Raw genomic sequence first — 21,861 nt, forward strand, 5'->3', positions numbered from 1 at the left:
ATAGGAGAAATAGTTGTGGACCGCAATAAATGAATAGGAGGAATAATTTGTGGACTGGCAAAAAATGAATAGGAAAAATAATTTGTGGACCAGCAATAAATAAATAGGAAGAAGAATTTGTGTACCACCAAAAAAATACGTGAATACGAGCCGTAAAATAATTAGCAAAAAACGCATAAAAACAGAAGAAATAATTTTCAAACTGACAAAAAATACAAAAAAATATTACGATTGTGAAGCCTTTCAAAAATACTTAAATAAGCTAAATCAAGTCGAGCCAAATAAGCTCCAAAATCAAATGCTTATAACACAACAGATATGATGATTATAATTGTAAAGTTGATCTTCAAGGACAAATAGCAATCCTTTAGGTGAATGAATTTAGAATTTAGGTGATCATTTCAACTAAATTCACAAAAATATGCAAAATTCGGAAATCATATATTATTGATTATTCCGGCTAATACAGTAAATCCTATCTATAACGGTACTGTACGGACATTAAAAAAATTTAATTATAGACAAGTTATCGTTATAGAAAGTTTTAGTATTTGCACTATGTCCTATTGAATAGGAATCCCACCGGGAACAAAGAAAATATGGTTATAAGCAGGTGTGTCGGTATACACAGGTTACATTGTATTATCGATAATTTGGCCTGTCAAGACTTAAGATGTCTTGCCAATGTCATATTCGACTTTTCCAATCCAACACTTAGATCCTGGGGGGGGGATTCTTCAAACTTTCAGACATTGCGGGCCAAAAAAGAAAATTCTATGGAGCCCGAGGGCCAACAAATCATACTGTAGTACCTAGATTCAAATAGTGGTGTCTTTTAACGAGTGGTCCCAAGGGGTCCCAGGTATTCATGGCGAGAGCTCTATATTTTTGAAGCATTTTATTTATTCTGAAATCATTGTTTCATTGAAGTTTCCTCGAATATTCTGAAATTATTTTTTTATTTTAGAACATTCATCTTCATTAATTCTGGAAACATTTCCTTCAACTATTCTCTGGAAACATTTTTCATTAATTATGGAAGTATTTTTCATTAGCCTAACTCCGAAAATGTTTCTTTCAATAATTCTGGAAATATTTCTCTCAATAATTCTGGACACATTTCTTTCAATGATTCTGGAAATATTTCTTTCTGCAATTCTGAATATACTTTTCATTAATAAGGATTTTTGATGAATTGTGTAATACGTTTTTCACCAATTCTGAACATTATTTATTTCAATAATTCTGGAAATAGTTGTCTTTCAATTTTTCTCGCGCGAAATATTTCTCTCAATGATTCTGGAAGTACTTAGTTTAATAATTCTGGAAATATTTCCGATTAATTTTGAAAACCTTTCTTTTAATAATTATGGAAATGTTTCTTTCAATAATTCTAAAATTTTTTCTGCAAATAATTTTGAAATAAGTTTTTCCAACAATTCTGGAAAACATTTATTTTCACTGAGGCTTATTTCTTCAGCATTTCTATGAATTCTGTAAAAATGTAGGCCATTTTGTGGACGGATCACTGCGAGAAGCTCCGAGGGGCCACGTGGCACCCGGGACATGCATTGAAGTCCCCCCCCCTCTCCCCGATCAATATACTCCATCCAGACACCGCCTACCATATGACCTACTTGAAACTGATATTTATTGCCACGCATATTAAAAAGAAATAGATTGATGAAAATAGTTTAGCTACTATAATGCCCAACACTATAAATCTCTTCTATTGTCTCTATTCTGATAACTTTATTAATTAATTAATTCCCCGTTTTTTATTGCTTTCCTTAAGAAAAAGATCTTAATTACTATTATCGAATCGTATTTTTTCTCACATTCACTAAACGATTAATGAATTCATTCTAATAGATGTTTTTTTTTTTTTATTATTCACTACGAGTTTTTCGCAACAATAATATTTTTCGCCCGAAAAAAAATCGTATTTATAATAAAGGGAAGTTAAATCATTTGTGCTACGATTTTATCGTCTTACATACAGAATAAAAGAGAAAAAAATCGTAAGAAAAATGCACTTTTTGAAAGAAAAAACATCTTATAAGGAGCTCTTATTACTACAGCTTTTTTCAAAGCCATCTGAACAACAACAAAAAAAAAATGACGCGGTTGCTAGTGACAGCTAAATGCGTTGATGAAGGATAAAGCTCCTGAAAAAACACTGAAAAAATGAAGAAAAAAGATCCGTCTCCTATATATACGATGACAAAAATAAATATAAAAGATAAAAATCATAGATTCTTACTACAAAAGTTCAAAGGCAAAATAACAAACAAAGATAAAATACAATGAAAAAAAAAATTACATAAAAAATACAATATGGGCGTTACTGGGAAAAAAATATATATGGAAAAAAAATTTTTTTACAAGAAATAAGCTATAAGAATTTATCTTATTTTTTTTACAATTTTTTTTTCTCTTATATTATTATCTCCTACCTCCATTCTCACAACAATAGGAGCAGATCATCACCCACTTATCTTCTATCAAATATTTTTCTATCAAAAAATTGTCTTCAACAATAGCAATGTGTGTATATATACACACACACACATAAAAAAAGTATCTATATATATATAGAAAACCTCCTTAAGTTCCTTAAGTTCCATGGAACAGCTATGCAGCATGTTCCGTCCGGGCAATTAGAGGGCCTCGACCACACCTCCAGCTTATGATATAGCTATATGATAGGGTTTTTTTTTTTTGCGGGTAGGAGGTTTTTGTATTTTTGTCACATAAATCAAAGAAAAGACAGTTTTAAAGGGCACAAAAACAGCGCCCTGCGGGAAACCACGCGGTTGAGGAAAAAAAAAACAATTTCTATAGAAAACGGCAAAAAATGAGAAAAAATTTCTTAGAAAAGAATGTGTTTTGTTTGGCGTGGCCAGTAGGTGGTTGGTTTGTGGCTGTTAAGATTGGAGGTGGGTTTTGTAGGGTCCGAACTCGAGTAGGTCATTTGTTTCTAAAACGTGTTTAAAAAGATTTGTTTTCGGCAGCCTGTACCAATAGGGGGTCTTTCAATAACGAAAGTACGTTCAAAGGGCGAGCCAAAAAAAGAGATATATTGCCGGGATTTATTACTAAAGTTGGCGAGTTTTTGGTGACTAAAAAAACATTATTATTATTTTTTTTATCGTTTTATGATATAAAGAGATGGGGAAAAAAAATAATAATGAAGACATATTTTCATGGAAATTGACTAGAATTAGGGAAAAAAAATTGCTTTGGTTTTGGTTTTTTTTTCTCCTAAAATCTTGTACCTGACGTTACCATATGCTGAAATGATTAAGGTTAATTGGTGTCGTACTTGTTACAAGTTCTTGGAAGGACTTTATTTATTTATTTTTTTCTGGCTTTATTATCTTTCGATGTTTTTCGAGGTTATTTTGAACATGTTTATTTTTCGCACCTTTTTTTTGGATACTTTCCATGGTTTTTTTTGTCTTTTTCGCCTTTATTAATGTCTATCACTTTTTTTTTTGGCTCCCGTAATTTTTCATTAGCCACTTTTCGGTGTTGAAGATAGCAGTTAATTATTAGGTTCTTATAATGATGGTTCTTATGGAGACTTTTTTTAAGGGTAATTTGTATGCTATTGATATCTTAAATTTTGTAGATATGAATTGAAAAACTAAGAAATTTACAAAAAAAAAATCAATGAAGTAATATAAAATTAATAGTCTTTTATGTATCTGCCGGCAATATGTGATTTTTCAACATTATATTGTATCTATAAATTTGTTTTTTAATACGCTTTTGACTTTAACTTTCTTATTTTTCCAACGATTTATTACAACCAGAACTACGCACGATAATAACAGTGACTTATGTTTTTCTGTTTGATATTTCCTGCCAGTGATTCCCGTATTTAGCGACACTTCGGGGTGTTTTTACGTACCTAAGAAGGTTTCTCGGGTGTTTCTGGGGTCAAATAATTTTGTACACGCTAATTATGAATTATTTTCATGAGATTCATTTAAAATAACATTATACTGCAAGTACTTTTTAATGAATTAATATGAGAGTGATTACTAACCCATCCCAGTGCCACATTATTTTGAGATGTATTAAATATGCGTCAAGGTTGGTCATGAGTCTTGAATAAATTAGAAGTTTTAATCTCATTTTCAAGGATGTCGAAAAAGTTTAGGAATCCCTACTGACAATAACTTAGAAAAATGCTCTTTAGTGAACTTCTTTCTTGTGGAGGTTTCATGCACACCCATTTTAACTTTGTGGGGAAGGGGGCTACGATAAGTGATATTTTGTGGGCCCTGTACTTGGCTGAAAGTAACAGGTTACAAATTTGCATGCTTACTATTCAGATTCATAGAACCAGATCTCATATAAAGCCCTCTAGGGACATGAAGTTTCCGGGTCCTTTGTGGGATATTCAATGTCATTACAACCGAGTTTGACTGTATTAGTAAATAAGAAGAATTGTTGGTTCACATTTTTGATGATCACGAGAATTATTATTGAAAATCTGTCGTACACATAGGAAACTGACGAATCTACATTCAAGCCGTAAGCTCATATCAATGTTGAAAATTTGAGTAGTTCCGTTGGAAAACATTTGTGTTCACTTCTCAAAGGTTTTTACGACTTAAACTGTAAAATTTAAATACAGTAAGCGTTGGTGTTTTCCGTAGTTCAAATATCCCAACTTATTTGAACCACAAAGATTACAAAGTTACGTAATTCGCAACATTGCTAACATTGCTGGAATCAAAGGCAATCAAATACAATGTTTCTAAAATCAAATGTAATCAATTCAATACACATGAAAAATTCTAAGTAATTTCTAAATCTTTAAACATTTTTGCAACATCTAAATCTGTTTTTCAACTATAGATGTAAACAGAACAACAGACGATCATCAACAGAACATGTGATCATCTCTAATCTTAGGAATTTCTTAATCGATGAATAAAAAGAATGGAATGAAAATAAAAAGGACTTTCAGAAAACGTCATTGAAATAGATACAAAAGTGACAAAAATTCGCCGTTATATCCTAGATAGTTTCTTTTCATCGACTTTATAAGCAAAATTTATTAACATTATTCACTACGGCACTTAGTCCGAACCACTAATCATTTACGTTGTTGCCGCGGTATAGTTGTAATCGAGTTTGACTGACTCTACGTGCATCAACCGAGAGCCCGAACACCTAAAATCACCTAATTTCGAGCCAATACAACCCAGATCATCCTGACCACACAATTTCGATAAATAATATCAGCCTAGTAATTCATTGTCTATACAGAAACTCAAAGATCTTTAAAGTAAAGAACAAACTCGTCAATTTGTCAAAGTTCCGGTAGTACTTTCCCTAAACAAAGTATACGCAAGGAAAAATAAACCCGCAATACTTTGAAAAATCGAACCATACATCGTTGTTTTTCCCAGTCCATTTTTCTTTTATGTTCCCGGACAAAAAAAAAATAGTCCAAAATAGAGTTAAGCCGAAACCCAACTGGGGGAACGAATTCAAATGACCACCAGGGAGAAATTTAAATGTCCTTCTACCCACAAAAGTCCGAATAAAGTTCAAATCCCTTGGTAGGACCAAAAAGAAGTTTGAAAGTTATAAAGAATGAAGGAGAAATAAATAGAATTCGCGTTTTTTTTCTATATATATACATACATAGCTATGTACTTACATGCACATGTAAGAGCAAAAAAGAAAAAATTTTACGGATTTTTAGTTCCCTAAGGGCGTCCGCCTTTCGATTTTTTATTTAAATTTCGGTTTTTTTTTTGTTTTTTGGTGCCCAAGAAAATAGTAAAAAAGGGACTTTTTCTTTAAAAACTGGTGTTTGAAGAGCATTTGGGTTGACTGGAAGTCCAGCATACGTGATGTATGAGCATACCCAAGGGGAATATGTCTATGTGTGTTTTATTTATTTCCGATGTTTTTTCCTCTCTTCTGAGTTTGTTTTTAGTCTAAAACTACATGGAAATTTTGCATTTTTTTACGAGTAGCGAAATCGGTGTTGTTTGTTGGAAAATTATTAGCGCCCAGAATTAATTATTGAAATTATCTCATGCCAATAATTAGTAGACGTTCCCATTTACGGAATTCGCATAAAAAAAATCTTGTAATCCCGTTATTATACGTGTCGGAAATCGCGTCAAAATAAATATGGATATTGTAATTGGAAGAAGTTACGGTGGAATTCAATGAAAAACTGTTTAAATAACTGTTGGATGAATGCATTGTTTGAATAATTGTTGGATGAACCTCTGTTCAAAACTCGTATTAATTGCCAATTGAAACATTTTTGAAATCGTTGTGTGAAAATCGGGATTAAGAATTGGTGAAAGAACTGTTGTATTAAAGCATTGTTTAAATAACCATTGAATTAAGCATTTCTTGAATACCCGTTAGATTGAGCAATGTTGAAAAAAAAAACTTTTAATGAAAAATTATTTGAATAACTATCGGATGAATATCTGTTAAAGTACCTGTTGGATGAAAAATTGTTGAAATAACCATCGTATTTAAGCATTGTTGAAATAACCGTTGGATTTAAGCATCGTTGAAATAACCGTTGGATTTAAGCATTGTTGAAATAACCGTTGGATTTAAGCATTGTTGGTATAACCGTTGGATTTAAGCATTGTTGTAATAACCACTGGATGAAAAACTGTGGAAATAACCGTTGGATGAAAAGTTTTTGAATTAACCATCGTATTTAAGCATTGTTGAAATAACCGTTGAATTTAAGCATTGTTGTAATAACCACTGGATGAAAAATTGTGGAAATAACCGTTGGATGAAAAATTGTGGAAATAACCGTTGGATGAAAAATTTTTGAAATAACCATTGAATTTAAGCATTGTTGAAATAACCATTGGGGTGAAAAATTGTTGAAATAACCATCGCATTTAAGCATTGTTAAAATAACCGTTAGATTAAGCATTGTTGAAATAAACGTCGGATAAGCCGTCGTCATTGGTGAAAAAAACCATTCAACGAAAATTTGCTAATTCAATAAATACTGTATAAAAAAATACTAATGAATCTAACATTGTTTAAACAACCGTCCAAAAACTTCAGCAATATTGAAAAAAAACCTGCTCAGTGAAATATTATTGAAACAACTATTTATAGTGAAGAATTATTGAAATAACTATTGGACACAAAACTCTATTAAAATAAAGGTTGGATGAAAATTGTTGAAATAGTTGTTGGATGAAAAATTTCTGAAGTAACTGTTAAATTGATAATTGTTGAAATAAATATGGAATAAAACTGTTGAGAGAGAAATTTTTGGTGGGATTGGTAAACGTTGCAACATCAAAAAATACTGCCAATACTGACCACGTCATAATGAGTAAATCATAAAACGTACTTGCTATCTGAATGATTGGAAATTTCTTTAATATATTATTCATGGAATAATAATGTATTTTCTTAGTATTAGATACGGTATAATAACAGAACTAAAATTTATAATAAGCGAAAAATACTCGTTTCTTGCTTTACACAATTATAAAAATTACTAGGTACGCTACGGAAATACCTCCCATATTTCAATCTTGAAAACCCCATTTTTTCCTCCGTTTTTTGTGTATGTTTTCTACTCTCTTTCTAAAACACCGTTTCATGCATTTAATGCATGCGCATGTTCCGTTTATAGTAATATTAATAATACAAAACGTTGCCTGTGTTTTTTTTATTATTATTTTCATTTTTGTTCGGTTGATGAATCTAGTGTTTGTTCAACACAACCTGTGGCATTCAAAGTCTCCGTGTTTCCATAGATACTAAAAGAATACACAAAAATAGTTTGGTGGAAAGCACACCTGTAGCACACCTTCGATGGTGCTGTTTTCTGTGTGTGTATGTGTGTGTGTGTTGCGGTGAAAGCCCTCCTACTCGGTTTTTGTACCTTTGCTATCGATATGAATAAGGCTGTTAGTATTTCGTATTTGGGTCAGATTATAAGTAAAAAGAAATGACAATAAGCAAATAAATAAATAGAATATTTTTAGGGAAAGTTCTAGATTTTTTACGGGAAAATTACTTTTATTTTTTTGATTTATTTATAATGTTTATTAAGGGGGGACACATGACGCGTTCACAAATGAAAATTCCTTATTACTGTATATTTCTTGCTAAATATGACGTGAGAAATATGTGTTTCCACAAGCTTGGCGCCTTATTGAGACATCAAGAGGCGTAAAACTGAAACGGTCATTTTTTTGTGTCCCCTGAGTCTCAAATTTCATTGAAAAGCATGATTTGTTTTATTTTGCTCTGTAGGCGTATATCGGTGATTTATAGTATAGCACATTGTATGATTTATCATGTTTTTCAACGACGCGACGCTTAGGGACTATGCATAATCGGCAGTAAAAGGTTTTGCTCTGTAGGCATATATCAATTATGTATATTATATATCATTGAATGATTTATCATGTTTTCCAACGACGCAACGCTTGGGGACTATGCATAATCGGAGGTAAAAGTTATTCATTTAGGGGATATTTATCAAATTCACCAAAATGCTCGACGATATGCATAATAATAATAGTAAGTTTATTATGTGTAATAGTGGAATTTATCACATTTACAAAGTAACATGTATAATATGGCAATTGTGATAAATCTGATTATTATGCATAATCGCTGAGCAGTTTAGTAAATTTGATAAATTTCCCTAAATTGCCGGTGATTATGCACAGTGCATAACCGTCGCGTAATGCATGATGAATCGTACTATATATGATGTACAGTAATGTACATTACTAGCTTTTACCCGTGGCTTCGCTCGCATGGATTTGGTAATCTGAAAGTTATTCGGCGATGATACCCAATATAACATTTAAACCCTCCTCATGGAAATAAGGAATCCCGTCTCAATGGGTATGTAGATTATAAAAGATAATACTGACTAAATTTCATATTTATAGCCTCAGCGGTTTCGACTCTGCAAGATTTCTCCTTATGAACCCCTTTGAGGTCGAATTAAAAAACTTTTTAGTTAGTTTCTACATTATGAAATAAAACTTTTGACAGGTTTCATGACTATAGAATCAATGGTTTAGGCGTGATATCTCTGTTACCTTTGAATCCTTAGGGAGGGGTCGAATTTCAAGAAACCCCTTCTCAGTCTTTACGTCACGAAATAAAACTACTGACCAAATTTCATGCATGCTACCTTTGAACCCCTTATCACCCTCCTTAGGGGTCAAATTTCGAAAATCCTTATGCATAATCACACATGAAGGCGATAAATTTTAAGTATATATCAAATTTACCTAGAGATTATACATAAAAACCATCTTATGCATAATCTCCGGTAAAAATGATAAATTTATCAAACTTACCAAGACGATTGATAAGTATGCATAATAACCAGATTTATCACTTTTACCGTAACATATAAACATGCTTAAATACGGTTATGTATGTAGGTATTCAATTTCTCCCATCTCACCGGAATTGACGATATATCTGCCCCTCTGAGCAATTCAAAATTAGTAACATTTGTTGTGCGCATGTAACCAAATCAGATGAAAAATTTTCTGTAGAATGGTGAAATCAGGCAAAACTTTGAAGATGAAATCTGGCAACATAAACTTACCATATTCTTTCATATCAGTTTCTCTTTCCTTCATTCCAGTATTTGTTTACCCATGAAAATTTCATGAAATTCAACCTGCTCGCTGTTAGTGGAGCTCAGAGCCCCTGGCTATTAGTGGATTTTAACGACCCATCTCAGAAGTCCCCCCCCCACCCTGCTGACAACGATCAGCAGCCGGGGGGGGGGGGAATAAGTATGCTTAAACTTTAGCTTCATAATTTGTAAAAATAAATTTGGGCACACACAAAAAAACTCGATAACCCGAACCAAAACGCTGGCAACTATAAACTCTGTAAACGATTTTTTTCCCCCATGTTATAATGTCGTTTTGTACTTTGCAAAAGTGATAACACTACCATAATGATAACATTATCCGTGATCCAAAGAAGAGCCATCTACTGTATTTATGTTTCAACTGTTTGCTTTTAGGAAATCGAAATGACATCAGAAAACGATGAAAATTATTTTGGGAAATTTTGTCCATAATTTTATCTTCGGGGGGGGGGGGGGGGGTCATCGTCAAGGAAACACCGTCTAGCCCATCGTTTTTTACCTTTTTTAGCGCGGGGCCCCCTTTGCATATTACTTTCGCTCCGTGCCCACCACCACCATTCTCATCCAGGAGAGAGACTCTTTTCTGCCTATTGAATTTTGTTGAAGTAAATTTATAGTGAACAGAACCAATTCAGCCTCAGCACCCGTAGGCAAAAGTTCAGGTAGCTTCTTATCGTCGTATTTCTATGAAAGGTAGTTTCGACATACCTGGATAAACCCATACGTTAAGGTAACCCTGGTTGTATGGGAAGTTCTGCAACAGTTCTGAAAAAGTAGCAGCACTTTTTCCCCACCTTATTTCCCTTAAATGCTTCATTTCTTATTATAAGAATTTTTTCATGGCTCCCGATGTCCCCGCTTCTTTTTACTTGATTTTTACCCGTGGCCCTGTTGGAATGTCCCAGGGTCGAATGGGGAGTGTCCTATGGCCACCGTGTTGAGAACCACTGATCCACAACCACTCCTACAGAATCTTTCCGGCTAATAACGATAACTCACAGAGAAAAAATAAGTCTGGTTTGCCTTCAAAATGCGCAAAAATAAATTTGGACGGACAAAAATAAAATTGTGAACTGTATAAATGAATCTTCTTCGCGTTATTATGTTCGTCCGTTCCGTACTTTCTCAAAGTGATAACAATACCTGAATGATAACATTAAGCGTCAAGGATGCTTAACTTTTAGGAGAGTGAACCACTTCATTGGTTTGAAAACGTGCCGCGGGCCACTCAAGTGATCTGAAACTGCGTTGCGGGTAACTTGAGTGATGTGGAATCGCACTGCGGGCCGCTTACGTGCTCTGGAACTGTGAATATGTCAGTAGAAATGTGCCTCGGGACGCTTGAGTGAACCGAAAGTGTATCGTGAGTAACTTTAGTGATGTGTAACTGCACGTCGGGCCGCTTAAATGCTCTGGAACCGTGCCACACATCACTTAAGTGATCAGCAAATTCCCCGCGAGTCACTTCATTGATGTGGAACTGTGCTACGGATCATTTAAGTGCTCTGGTACTGAGTGACAGGTCACTTAATATGTCATTGGTCATTCAAGTGATTTGTATATGAGCCGCTTAGTTCATATTTATAATTAGGTTTGAGGTCGCGGGCCACGTTTGACCCACTTCCATATCTAGAAATTCGCATAGGATAATGAAATTATTAGTGCCATCTTGAAGACTTTTAGGGGCCACGGGGAGTCAAAAAATGTCAGCTTAGACTATTTTGGCTCTTTTCCAGCTTCTGAAAAAAAATGCTTTAAGCTGGGAAACACTGAATCGAATTGTCAATAACAAAATTAGTGAAAAATTACAAATTGATATAATTATTCGATGATTTCCGGGAGGACCAGGGGGGGGGGGAGCACCGTGGATGTGTGATCCGTGTGTCCTTTATACGGGGGCAACTCAGTAGGAGGGGCGCTAAAAGAAGAGATAAGGAAAAAATATCAGCAGAATTTTTTGTTGTCTGTTCAAATTCAAACTATGAATGTGTTGAATGAAATTACTTGATGTTATTCACCGGAGAGGTGCCCAAAAAAGTGTCTAGCCCGGGTGAAGATTTCATTTCCAGCCGCCGCTGCGGTGAGCCCTGCATTGGGCTCACGGTCCCCAACTATACCTACCTATTAGGCCGAAAAAAGAATTTAATTCCAAACAACAAAATACTTAAATTTGAATACTGAAGTCAGGAACGAAACAAAAACTAAAATCAGTCAAGACTATCGTGGGCTTGAGGGGACCCCATGTTGATTTGGTGCCATGGGGTGGGAACCCCTTTGCCTCTCCCTTTGAGGTAGTACAGCTCAGCAATATTCAACCTGTTGCTCGCGAGCACCATGGTGCTCCCTGAAGCAGCAATAGTGCTCAAATGCTCATGCCAGATTTCGTACTTGCGAGCACTCTTGACCAACTCTTGAATTAATACTCTGCAAAAATTGCAGATTGAATGCAGATTTCAAGCATAAGCTACCGTAGCTACGTATGTAAACGTTGCCGTAAGGCATACGTGCTCAACTCATGGCCCGCGAGCTTAATGTGAAACTCGCAGTAGTATCATGCGGCTCACGATCTCAAATCCTAATTTTGTAAAAATGAAAAAGCGGCACATTAACAGATCATTCAAGTGAGCTGTTAATATACCGGTGCAGTTCTACATCACTCAAGTGACCCACGGTATACCTACAGATGGCGTAAGTGATATGTGGCACAGTTCCAGATCTTGATAGCGGCCAGCGACATATTCGCAGATCACTTAAAAGATCAGCGGCACATTCATAGATCACTTGGGTGGCCCACCGCACAGTTTCAGATCATTAAAGTAATTCGCGGCACATTCGCGGATCACTCAAGTGACTGTCGCGTATTAAATGGCCCGCGGCATTTTTTCAAACCAATGAAATGGCCCACACTTTTCTAAATGGTGAACGCACTATCCGTTATATACATATATATAAGGGTGTGTTTTTTATGATAAATATAGACACTGCTCGCGACTCGATAAACGTTGAAAAACCCTGTGTGTGGTATAGTTGATAGTTAGTCCCATTGGGAAATCACCAACGAAATTCTTTTCTCTATTGTGATGTTGGCTTTTTAGCAATATAATTGCAATAACAAAGAAACTATTTGACAGGGTATGACGAAAGACGTCACTCTTCGTTGTTAATACGACAGATACAGGAAACTGGCTAAGTGAGGAGATATCGATGTTTCAGGAAAGGAAAATTGATCTCTGCCCTCACGGGGACCCGAACCCCGTTCTCTTGTTTGCCGGACGAGTACTCTACCAACTAAGTTATGGAGACAGATAGAATGTCCTCTCCTTGGAGCGTATGTATATGCTGAATGGCTCCGTGCAATGGACGGTGGCAACATTCTACTAATAGCTCCCAAATGACATCAGTGCCACCAGATGGCGGTATATGTACCGCCGTATATGTGACAGGGGTAGAAGAAAATTTGATGAGGAACATTCATGTTAGTCAAAGCTTTAAAATTTAAAATCAGACACATGGTTTCAGTACAAAATGTGTGGCAGAAATCTGAGAAATATTCTGAATGTGAAGCATGTTTTAGATGAATTGAATCTTTAAAGGGTGTTGAGAACGCTACCGACAAGGAATTTACTTCCCTGAATATTCATAACTGGGTGTTGAGGGAATTGCTGATCATTTCGAATTTCAGTTAAGGAACATTGGTGGACTTCCGGGTCTCCATGTTATAGTCAAACCTCGTTAACGTGAAAATAATTCTTGGTCCCGTCATTCTCTATGGCGATATATTGTTAAAAAAATATGCTTAACATGTACTTTTGAAATGGAAGATCGCTTAACATGAAAGGATTTGTCAACCTGAATAAAAAAATATGCTTTGATGAAAATCATCTCGCCTTGATGATTTATTCATTGTAATATATTTGTATCAATTTAATCACTGTATTAAATTTCAGACTAACGCAAATATAATGTCAAAAAATTGATTTTCTCTCATGCTTATCGGTTAACGTGAAATTCAGGTTAAAGAGGTTTGATTATATTTCTCTTTGATCCACGTTAGCAGTGTATTTTATGCATAAATGCATAAAGTAGATGGATTCCAGTACACCCATATTGTTTTTATCCAAATTCGTAAATACCCAAAAAGCTTTGATACTACCCCAGTATCCTCATCTCTCTCTCCCAAGAAAAAAATGGTACCATTTAACCAAAATTACCAATGAAAAAGATAAATAACTCAAAACTAATGAAAATCTTCAATGATTTGGGGGGGGGGGGGCCTTCATTTCATTCAGAGTCTCAAAATGATATTCATACATCAAAACACCGCTGTTGAATCGAATTCCAAACACCAAAATCTGTAAAATGTCATATTAATGTCAGGAATTAAAAATATTAGAAAAAATGAAATACACTTAACTAATGAAGATCATTAATAATTTCAATGCCCTCTGTTGATTCGAAACCCTGGGCAGAGCCCAGTTGGTTCACCTGCTATGACGTTATAACTGAAACTGATTTTTATTTCGAGAATCCCCTAATTCGATTTATTCTCTACTGCAATGTTGGCTTTTTAGCAATATGATAGCAACGGCAATGAAAACTGCTCTACGGGGGGGGGGGGAGATAGAATATATATAATCAGGAGCTTTCACAATAGTGAGAGCTTTAAAATTGAAGATCAGGTGTGATTTCAGTGCGAAATAATAGAGAAATATTCTGAATTTCGAGCATATTTTGATGAATGGGAGCCTTAACGGGTGTTGAGAATGCTGTCTACAAGGAATTTTGAATTCTGAATGTTGCGTATAGGGTGTTGAGAAAACCTACCCATTAAGACGCTGCTAGAGAATTAAATTCTTGACAGCATACGCAAAATGGTTATGCAATCATCCAACATATGAACGATTGCAGTCAAGGATGAAACAAAAATGAAATCAATGAATATCATGGATGACTTGGAGGTCCCAATTTTGATTCGAAACCCCGGGCTGGACCTCGATTCGCTCACGCGTTGAAGACGGCATAGCTGAAACTATGTTTTATTAAGAATCCTCTAATACAATTTTTACTTCGTTGTAATGTTAGCTTCTTAGCAATATGATTTTAACAGCAAAGAAATTTAACTTACAGGAGTAGAGAAAATATATTTCATCGGGAACATTCACGACAGTGGAAGCTTCAAAATTGAACATCGGACATGATTTCAGTACAGAATGGCAAAAAAACTGAGAAATATTCTGAATTTGGAGCACATTGCGATGAATGAGAACTTAAAGGGGCGTCCTACCTTTTAGAAGTTTGTATATTGGGATGAACAACAGTGCGATTAATCTTAAAATATATAGTCAACCCTATATCAACCTACATATTATAAATTTTTAATGTATATGATTTAGTGTGTGTTATCTACATTTTCCAATTATAATAATGGATTTTTAGCAAACTTTTTTGTATGGTTATTTCAATTATGGTATATAACTTCACACTTGTGTATAATAACTCAACACAACGACTCAAAAGGTACTACACTGACTTACATGATATTCAACACACTGAAGTGAAAGGATGTGATAATTAAAATGAAAAGTGTTTTGACATGAACTCTTACGTAAGTGTTTTACGTATAAAATTTTTAATTTAATTTTTTTTTTTAAATTCGATTTCAAATTCAGTTTTGAAGTAGAAGATGCGAATAGAATTAAAAATGTTTCGATATTTCAATTGCGTGACATATTAGTAGCAGATCTCAAAAATACATGCCATTCTGTGCGGAACTGATTTTGAGTAGTTATTGCGTTTACTACATACAACTGTGAAATTAGCTACCAGAATTAGAATAAGCATTTAAAGAAAAGGTTTTGCTAAAAAAAATCCATTATTATAATTTCAAAATGTAGATAATATACTGAATCACACTCAGTCGACACTGCTTAATGCGATCACATCGAGACTCGGGGTCTCTGATAACGATAACCGAAATAAAAAGCCCGGTTATAAGTACGGTGACCATATGTTTTGTTCGATTGAACGAAACGTATGGAAACAAGCTAACTTGGTTTTTTCCACATTACTTGTTTCAAAATGTTAAATCGTGGAGTTTTCCTAATTTTTTTTCAAACGGTTCTAAAACATAACTTTTTCTCAAGTATATGTAAGTTAATTTTTTTTTTCAGAAATAATTGCAAGTAGTTGGAAAGGAAAAGTCTAATATGTATCACGAGTTACGATACTTTCAGTAGATCCCTTGTGAAAGTCTTCTGGCCAAGGAATTTTGAATGTTTTCAGTTGCGAAACTGACCAAGAACCGAAGAATGGGACCTTTTTCTACCTTACACATGCTTTCACTTATGGAAAAGAAATTGCAAAAAAAGCGGAACACCTACGAGGATCATAGCTGCTATTACGGCCCGATCAAGTCATTGTGAACAGAGTACGGGAATTTCTGTCAATAAAGGAACCTTCTGATCTCCTACATAGTCTTGCAGGTTGATAACGACGATAACTTATAGGGAGAAAAATAGTTCTGATTCAACCTGATAGCTTCAAAATGCGCGAAAATAGCTTCGTGTGATAACTATAAAAGAATTTTTCCCATGTTGTGGTATTGGTTTTGTTCTGTTCTTCGCGAAAGTGACAGCAATACCCGAATCCGTGATTATAATAATCGGCGTTGACTGTATTCGATAAATTTAGATTATGTGGATTTATATTGAGTATAGTTATCTTCAGCTCAATCACACCAACATATACAGACCTGATAAAAGGTAAGAGACCTCTCAAAGGAATGTCGTGAAAGTTACCAATAAGGAATTTTGAATTATGAATATTGCTTACAGGGTGTTGAGGAAGTTGCCGATTCATTCCAAGTTTCAATTAAAGAACATTTATGAACTTTCAGGTGCAAGATAATTTCCAAGTAGTATTTTGTGCATAAAGTAGACGGATTCCTGTACACCCGTGCATGTATCGCTCCAAATTCATACAGTACAAAAAAAAATTAAAAACTACCAGTATCTCCCCCAACAAGAGAACTATGGCGCTGTTCAACCAGGCTTCTCCTCATGTTCTCTCCCACATTGTACTTCCCATACTCTCCAGGACAAGAGTTTCTCCTCACTCAAAGAGGGATTTCGAGTTCACGGGGTGGTAGACGGAGAGATAGAGATAGAGAACAAGAAAGAGGGGGGATACGAGACCCCCCAACCTTAATCCCACTTAACTGCGGCACCTGCCGCCTTATTCAGGGGTGTGTGTGGGTTCAAGCTCGGTTGAATAGTCACAATGTGCCAGGCAGGAAAGAGAGAGAGAGAGAGGATATGTTGTGCCCGGGATATACGGGAGCAGTACTCGGTGTCTGACTCATTCCTTGACAAGGAAAGGCTGAAAGAGACGTTCGGTATAGTGTTTGGAGCGATTGCCCTCTCTTCTCCCTTACTTTTGTACGTGTATGTGCACATATTTGGTCCTGGGAATAGAGAGAGAGAGGTTGTCCTGTCACTACAGTGTGGACCTCGATGAGACAGAATTGAGCAGACAAGACTGCAGACACACCCCCGACACTACGGAGGAAAAGTTTAAATTGTAGAGGGGGGGAGGGGGTTCCTAAAACACGGCGGGAACCCATGGTTTCAGAAATTAAGTGGGGGGGGGGAGAGAAGAGGTTGTGCTAAATTTTCAGCGTGTATTATGTATATACGAGAAGATATTGAAGGAGGAGGATTTCAAAATTGATGGTAAGCGAGGATGAGAGGACCTAAATACTGATGCATCACATAGAGGATGATTTCTCAATTTTGGTTGTTGTTATTCGTGTCGTAGACGTGGTAGGGAACTCTCACGTGAGCGTGGAGTGATTTCTCCCCCCCCCCCTCCCCACACTGTCGGTGATTTACATCAAATTTGCACTCGCGGTGTTCTATTAATAATTAATTCTGGAGCTCAGTTCCGATAAGAGACCGTAAGCCGTGTTTATAAATTCCCTCCAAAAATTATTTTTCAGAGATAAGTTTTGAAACTTTCCACATGATTTTCTTCTGTCTCATGGAGACTGGAATAATTTATTACTTCCAACCTGTAGATCGGATTAAAAAATTGTATAGTAGGAACTAATGTAGTTTTTCTTGGAATTTTGAGCAAAGATCTTTGCACGGTCTCATAAGCCGCGTTTACATGGAAATAGAAAAAGCGGGTTGAGAAATTTCCACCAATGACTGCACTCCATTACATTCCTTACGAAGGAAAAAATATGTAAACGGGGCTATAAATGCTTATGCACTGTCCAGGGAAGGGGATAGTATTAGAGCAAGCCTTTTGATAGAGAGAGACTGATAAGTCTCTAGGGGGACTTGAGAGTAGAATGTTATCATTTTTTATAAACTATAAACTTACTAGTAGAGGCGGATGCGGTGGCCCAGGTCGATAAGACACTCGCCTGAAGTACCAAAGGATGATTATAGGTGCCGCGAGCTCGATACCCGGTTCGCCCTTGTGAGAGAGAGACTGTCTTGACACAGGGGTACAACAGAAACGGCGACATGACCACAAGAAGATTGCTACCGCAGGGGGGTCCCACATCAAAAGAGGTTCTCGCACTAAACTCTCGATGAGTGCAAAAATGGCTGCCGTTCCGAATCGGCAATAAATTGTAGGTTTCGATCTGATTAGCCCTCGTGTGCAGAAAATGACCGTGGTGTGACAAAAATCATCAAATGAACAAAACTAGTGAGGGGTCCGTAATTTTTTTTTTTTCAGCTTTGAGGATGTATGAAATATCATGGCCGGCCTACCTGAATGGTCATAGATCGTTCTCAATTGACCAGAGATCTTTTCAATTAGCCAGAGATCTGTTTAAATTGATCACAGATCTTTTTTTGATTGGTCATAGATCTGTTTCAATTGGTTGCAGATGCTTTTTCAATTGGTCATAGACGATTCTAAGTGGTCATTGTTTCTGAATAGGGTGGTTCCATATTTTCTAATAAATATGTCTGAATGGTTTTATAACATAGTAGTAAATTGGTCCTCATCATAGAGTCTGACAAAATCTCTTGGATGAATTTAATAATTTATTTTTTACACCAAAGATAGAAGTGTTCGAGAAAAATGTTGGCCTGAGTGTGGAGCGAAAAATATATTCCGGTTGAGGATCCCATTACAGGGTGGCTGTCTTTTAGACGCTTCTGAATCTTTGTCTATTAGTCTCATGGATGTTTCTGTTTGATCTTGTAGCATATAAGTTTCGTAATTGTTCCTGAATTCTTATAGATTTCATTTAATTAGTCATAGATCTTTTTCGATTGGTTGAATCTATGACCAATTGAGAAACATCTACGACACACACACACATCTCGTGATGTTTTCAATTTCTCTTAATGTTTTTTAATTGGTCATAGTTGCTCCTATGAAACATCCCTCATTAGTCATAGATGTTTTTCAATTGGTCATAGATGTTTTTCAATTGGTCATAGATGTTTTTCAATTGGTCATAGATGTTTTTCAATTGGTCATAGATGTTTTTCAATTGGTCATAGACGTCTATGAATGATCTCACATATGTCTTCGAACAGTCTCGCAGATGAATAAAATTTAAATATAAAAATGGATTACACGATGCTAATGTTAAAATATCTCTACTATCGGTTTATTACTTTTGATTCCTTAATGTTTAAAAATAAATAAATATAAAAAAAATGACTAAATATTATTTATTTCAATAAAACATTTTATCCCCCCCCCCATTCTTCCAATCAAATAAAGATCATCGATGAAATAATTTGTTGAATTTTGATTAGAATTATATTTTAAATCGATAATTTCAATATCGATGAATAGCAAATCTTCCATAATGATTTTTGCCAAAAGGATAATTATTGAACTTGTTGTTTAATACATGATTCTTCGAATATCAATAGGTTTGGATCAACCAAATTTCTCTTAATTGAGTCCGGTCAAGCTAGTTAGAAGCTGCCTATATAGGTTCCTCTTCCTGCTCCGTATTCTAAATGTTTAATCCCGGAACTCTGTACAAAATGTTTGGGAACGTTTCATGTTTTTCAATTGGTCACTGATATTTCTCAATAGTCATGGTTATTTTTTGAATGGTCATAGATGTTTTTATTAACTTAGTCATTGATTTTTTTTCCAATTTGTCATATATTTTTTTTCCAATTTGTCATATATTTTTTTTCAATTTGTGATAGATGTTTCTCAATTTCTCATTCATGTTTCTCAATTTCTCATTCATGTTTCTCAATTTCTCATTCATGTTTCTCAATTTCTCATTCATGTTTCTCAATTTCTCATAGATGTTTCTGAATTAGATGTTTTTCAATTAGTCTTAAATGTTTTTCAATTAGTCTTAAATGTTTTTCAATTAGTCATAAATGTTTTTCAATTAGTCATAAATGTTTTCAATTAGTCATAAATGTTTTTCAACTAGTCATAAATGTTTTTCAATTTGTCATAGATGTTTCCGAATGGTCATAGACGTTCCTGAATAGTCAGAAATGTTGGCATTAGATGTTTATCAATTGATCATAGATCTGACTTGGCAAAAAATGTGTCTGGCATTGAGACCATGAAACTGGTGTGCATCAAGTGGTCAGTTACAGAATATGGAGGACAGAATATATTTGGAACGTGTTCACTTACCTGCTAGTCGTAGGGCTGACATTCTCTGGAACTCTGGCTCCTCCAGCCACTTGTACATCCGCCTGAAGGTCTCCCGTCCAGACTTGAGTTTGCTCCAGGGTTTTGGGTTCCTCAAGAGGTCCGAAAGCGTGCCTTGCGAACGGCAGAGGACTCTCTGGGCGAATATTGCCTGTGGGATGCTGTAACGCTTCAGCTCGGCGCTGATCCTTTGAGCTAGTTCTTTCGTGTTGATCTCTTCGACCTCCTCGGCGGCCGAGCTGACCTTCTGGCCACCGTGCATGGACAGCTTCCCGTGATGCCCGAGACCCACGCCGTTGTTGCTGGAAACCATCGACACGTGGTTCATCGAGTTCGGAACGGACGCCTGTATGGGACCGTTCGGCTGGGTCAGTGGGATCCCAGCGGGTGTCGGGGTCGGCGCCGGGGCTGCGCCGGACAGGCTGACCGACGGCGGTACGGGCGTCGGGGCAGTGAGGGTCGTGGGTTTCACGTCGAGAGTCCTGGACTGTCCCATGCTTGATTGAAGATGGTGTCCGTTCTGGGTCATGTGTCCCGCGAGGCCGTTCAGCGTCGGCATCATGGAACTGGGCGAGTGTAGGCTGACGCTGGGGCTCTGAGGTGAAACCAGGCCCCGAGTCAGGTCACGGTGAGCGTAGGATTCATAGGCGTTGGGTGACATGTTCTTCTCGGGGGAATGCAGGCCGTTCTGGCTGTACGGTGGAGAGGGTATTCCACCCTGCTGGCCACCCAATCCGTTCGCCGTCATCATGTGGTGCGTGCCGGCCAGTGCGGGATTCATGTTCATGCCGAGTTTGTCGTACTGGTGATGGTAACTGTTCATGTGTCCCATGCCCAGGTTATTCTGCATCAGGGTGAAGCTTCCACTCACGTTACTAGCCGGGTGACCGTAATGCGAGAACTTGTCCGACATCGTCGATATCGGCGGCAGCGGTTGCAGCGGTGTCAACGTGGCGTAGTTGTTGTTGACGGGGACCGCGGTCGCAAATCCCGGCGGGGACATTCGCCCGTTTAGCGTCTGATAGGTCGGCTCAGCGAGAGCTCTAAAGTCTGAGGCGTCCAACATGCCGTAAATGATGACACTTCCCACCGAGTGGAAAGACGATCACAACCGATGATGATGACACTTAGCTGGTGACGGACGACCGATTCAGTTCTGGACGCGACACAGTCTTGACAAAAGTTTCAACAAAAAACCGAAAAGGGTGGCTTTCGCATACGCTGCTGCTGTTACTGCTGGCTGTCCTTCTCCCGTTAACGGTTGATTCTCAACTGGCCTTTGCGAACTCTCAAAGACTACTCCACCCTGCGAGGCGATATCTCGAATCCTGATTCGTCCGTCGAATTTCACTCCCACGCCAATCAGCTATTCCGTGCACTTCAATTACAGTCAATGTTAGAAAGAGTGAGCGGTAGAATGCGAAAAAAAAAAAGAACCAAAAAATATATCATACGTATGGAAAAGAAAGAATTTCACGTGGAAGAGGAACACTACTCCGGACCTCGGAGGGTTTACGGGCCGCCCA

The 21,861-nt window shown here is 36.6% G+C and overlaps 1 protein-coding gene across 6 annotated transcripts in view; it reads right to left on the reverse strand.

Annotated features, from left to right (window-relative positions):
• The window catches only part of LOC149080995 (hepatocyte nuclear factor 6-like), a 279,509-nt gene extending 257,919 nt beyond the window's left edge, over positions 1-21,590 (reverse strand). For all 6 annotated transcript variants that reach the window (XM_089237718.1, XM_089237717.1, XM_089237716.1 and 3 more), the window contains exon 1: positions 20,318-21,590. In XM_089237718.1, coding sequence (XP_089093844.1) covers positions 20,318-21,401 — 1,084 coding nt within the window. In that variant the 5' untranslated portion in view covers positions 21,402-21,590. The remainder of the gene's footprint in view (positions 1-20,317) is intronic.
• Positions 21,591-21,861: the final 271 nt, after the last annotated feature.

The sequence above is a fragment of the Pholcus phalangioides genome, unplaced genomic scaffold, assembly GCF_987345545.1.
Source record: "Pholcus phalangioides strain wild (caught in Gottingen) unplaced genomic scaffold, Ppha-v1.0 ptg000010l_1, whole genome shotgun sequence".
Lineage (NCBI taxonomy): Eukaryota > Metazoa > Arthropoda > Arachnida > Araneae > Pholcidae > Pholcus > Pholcus phalangioides.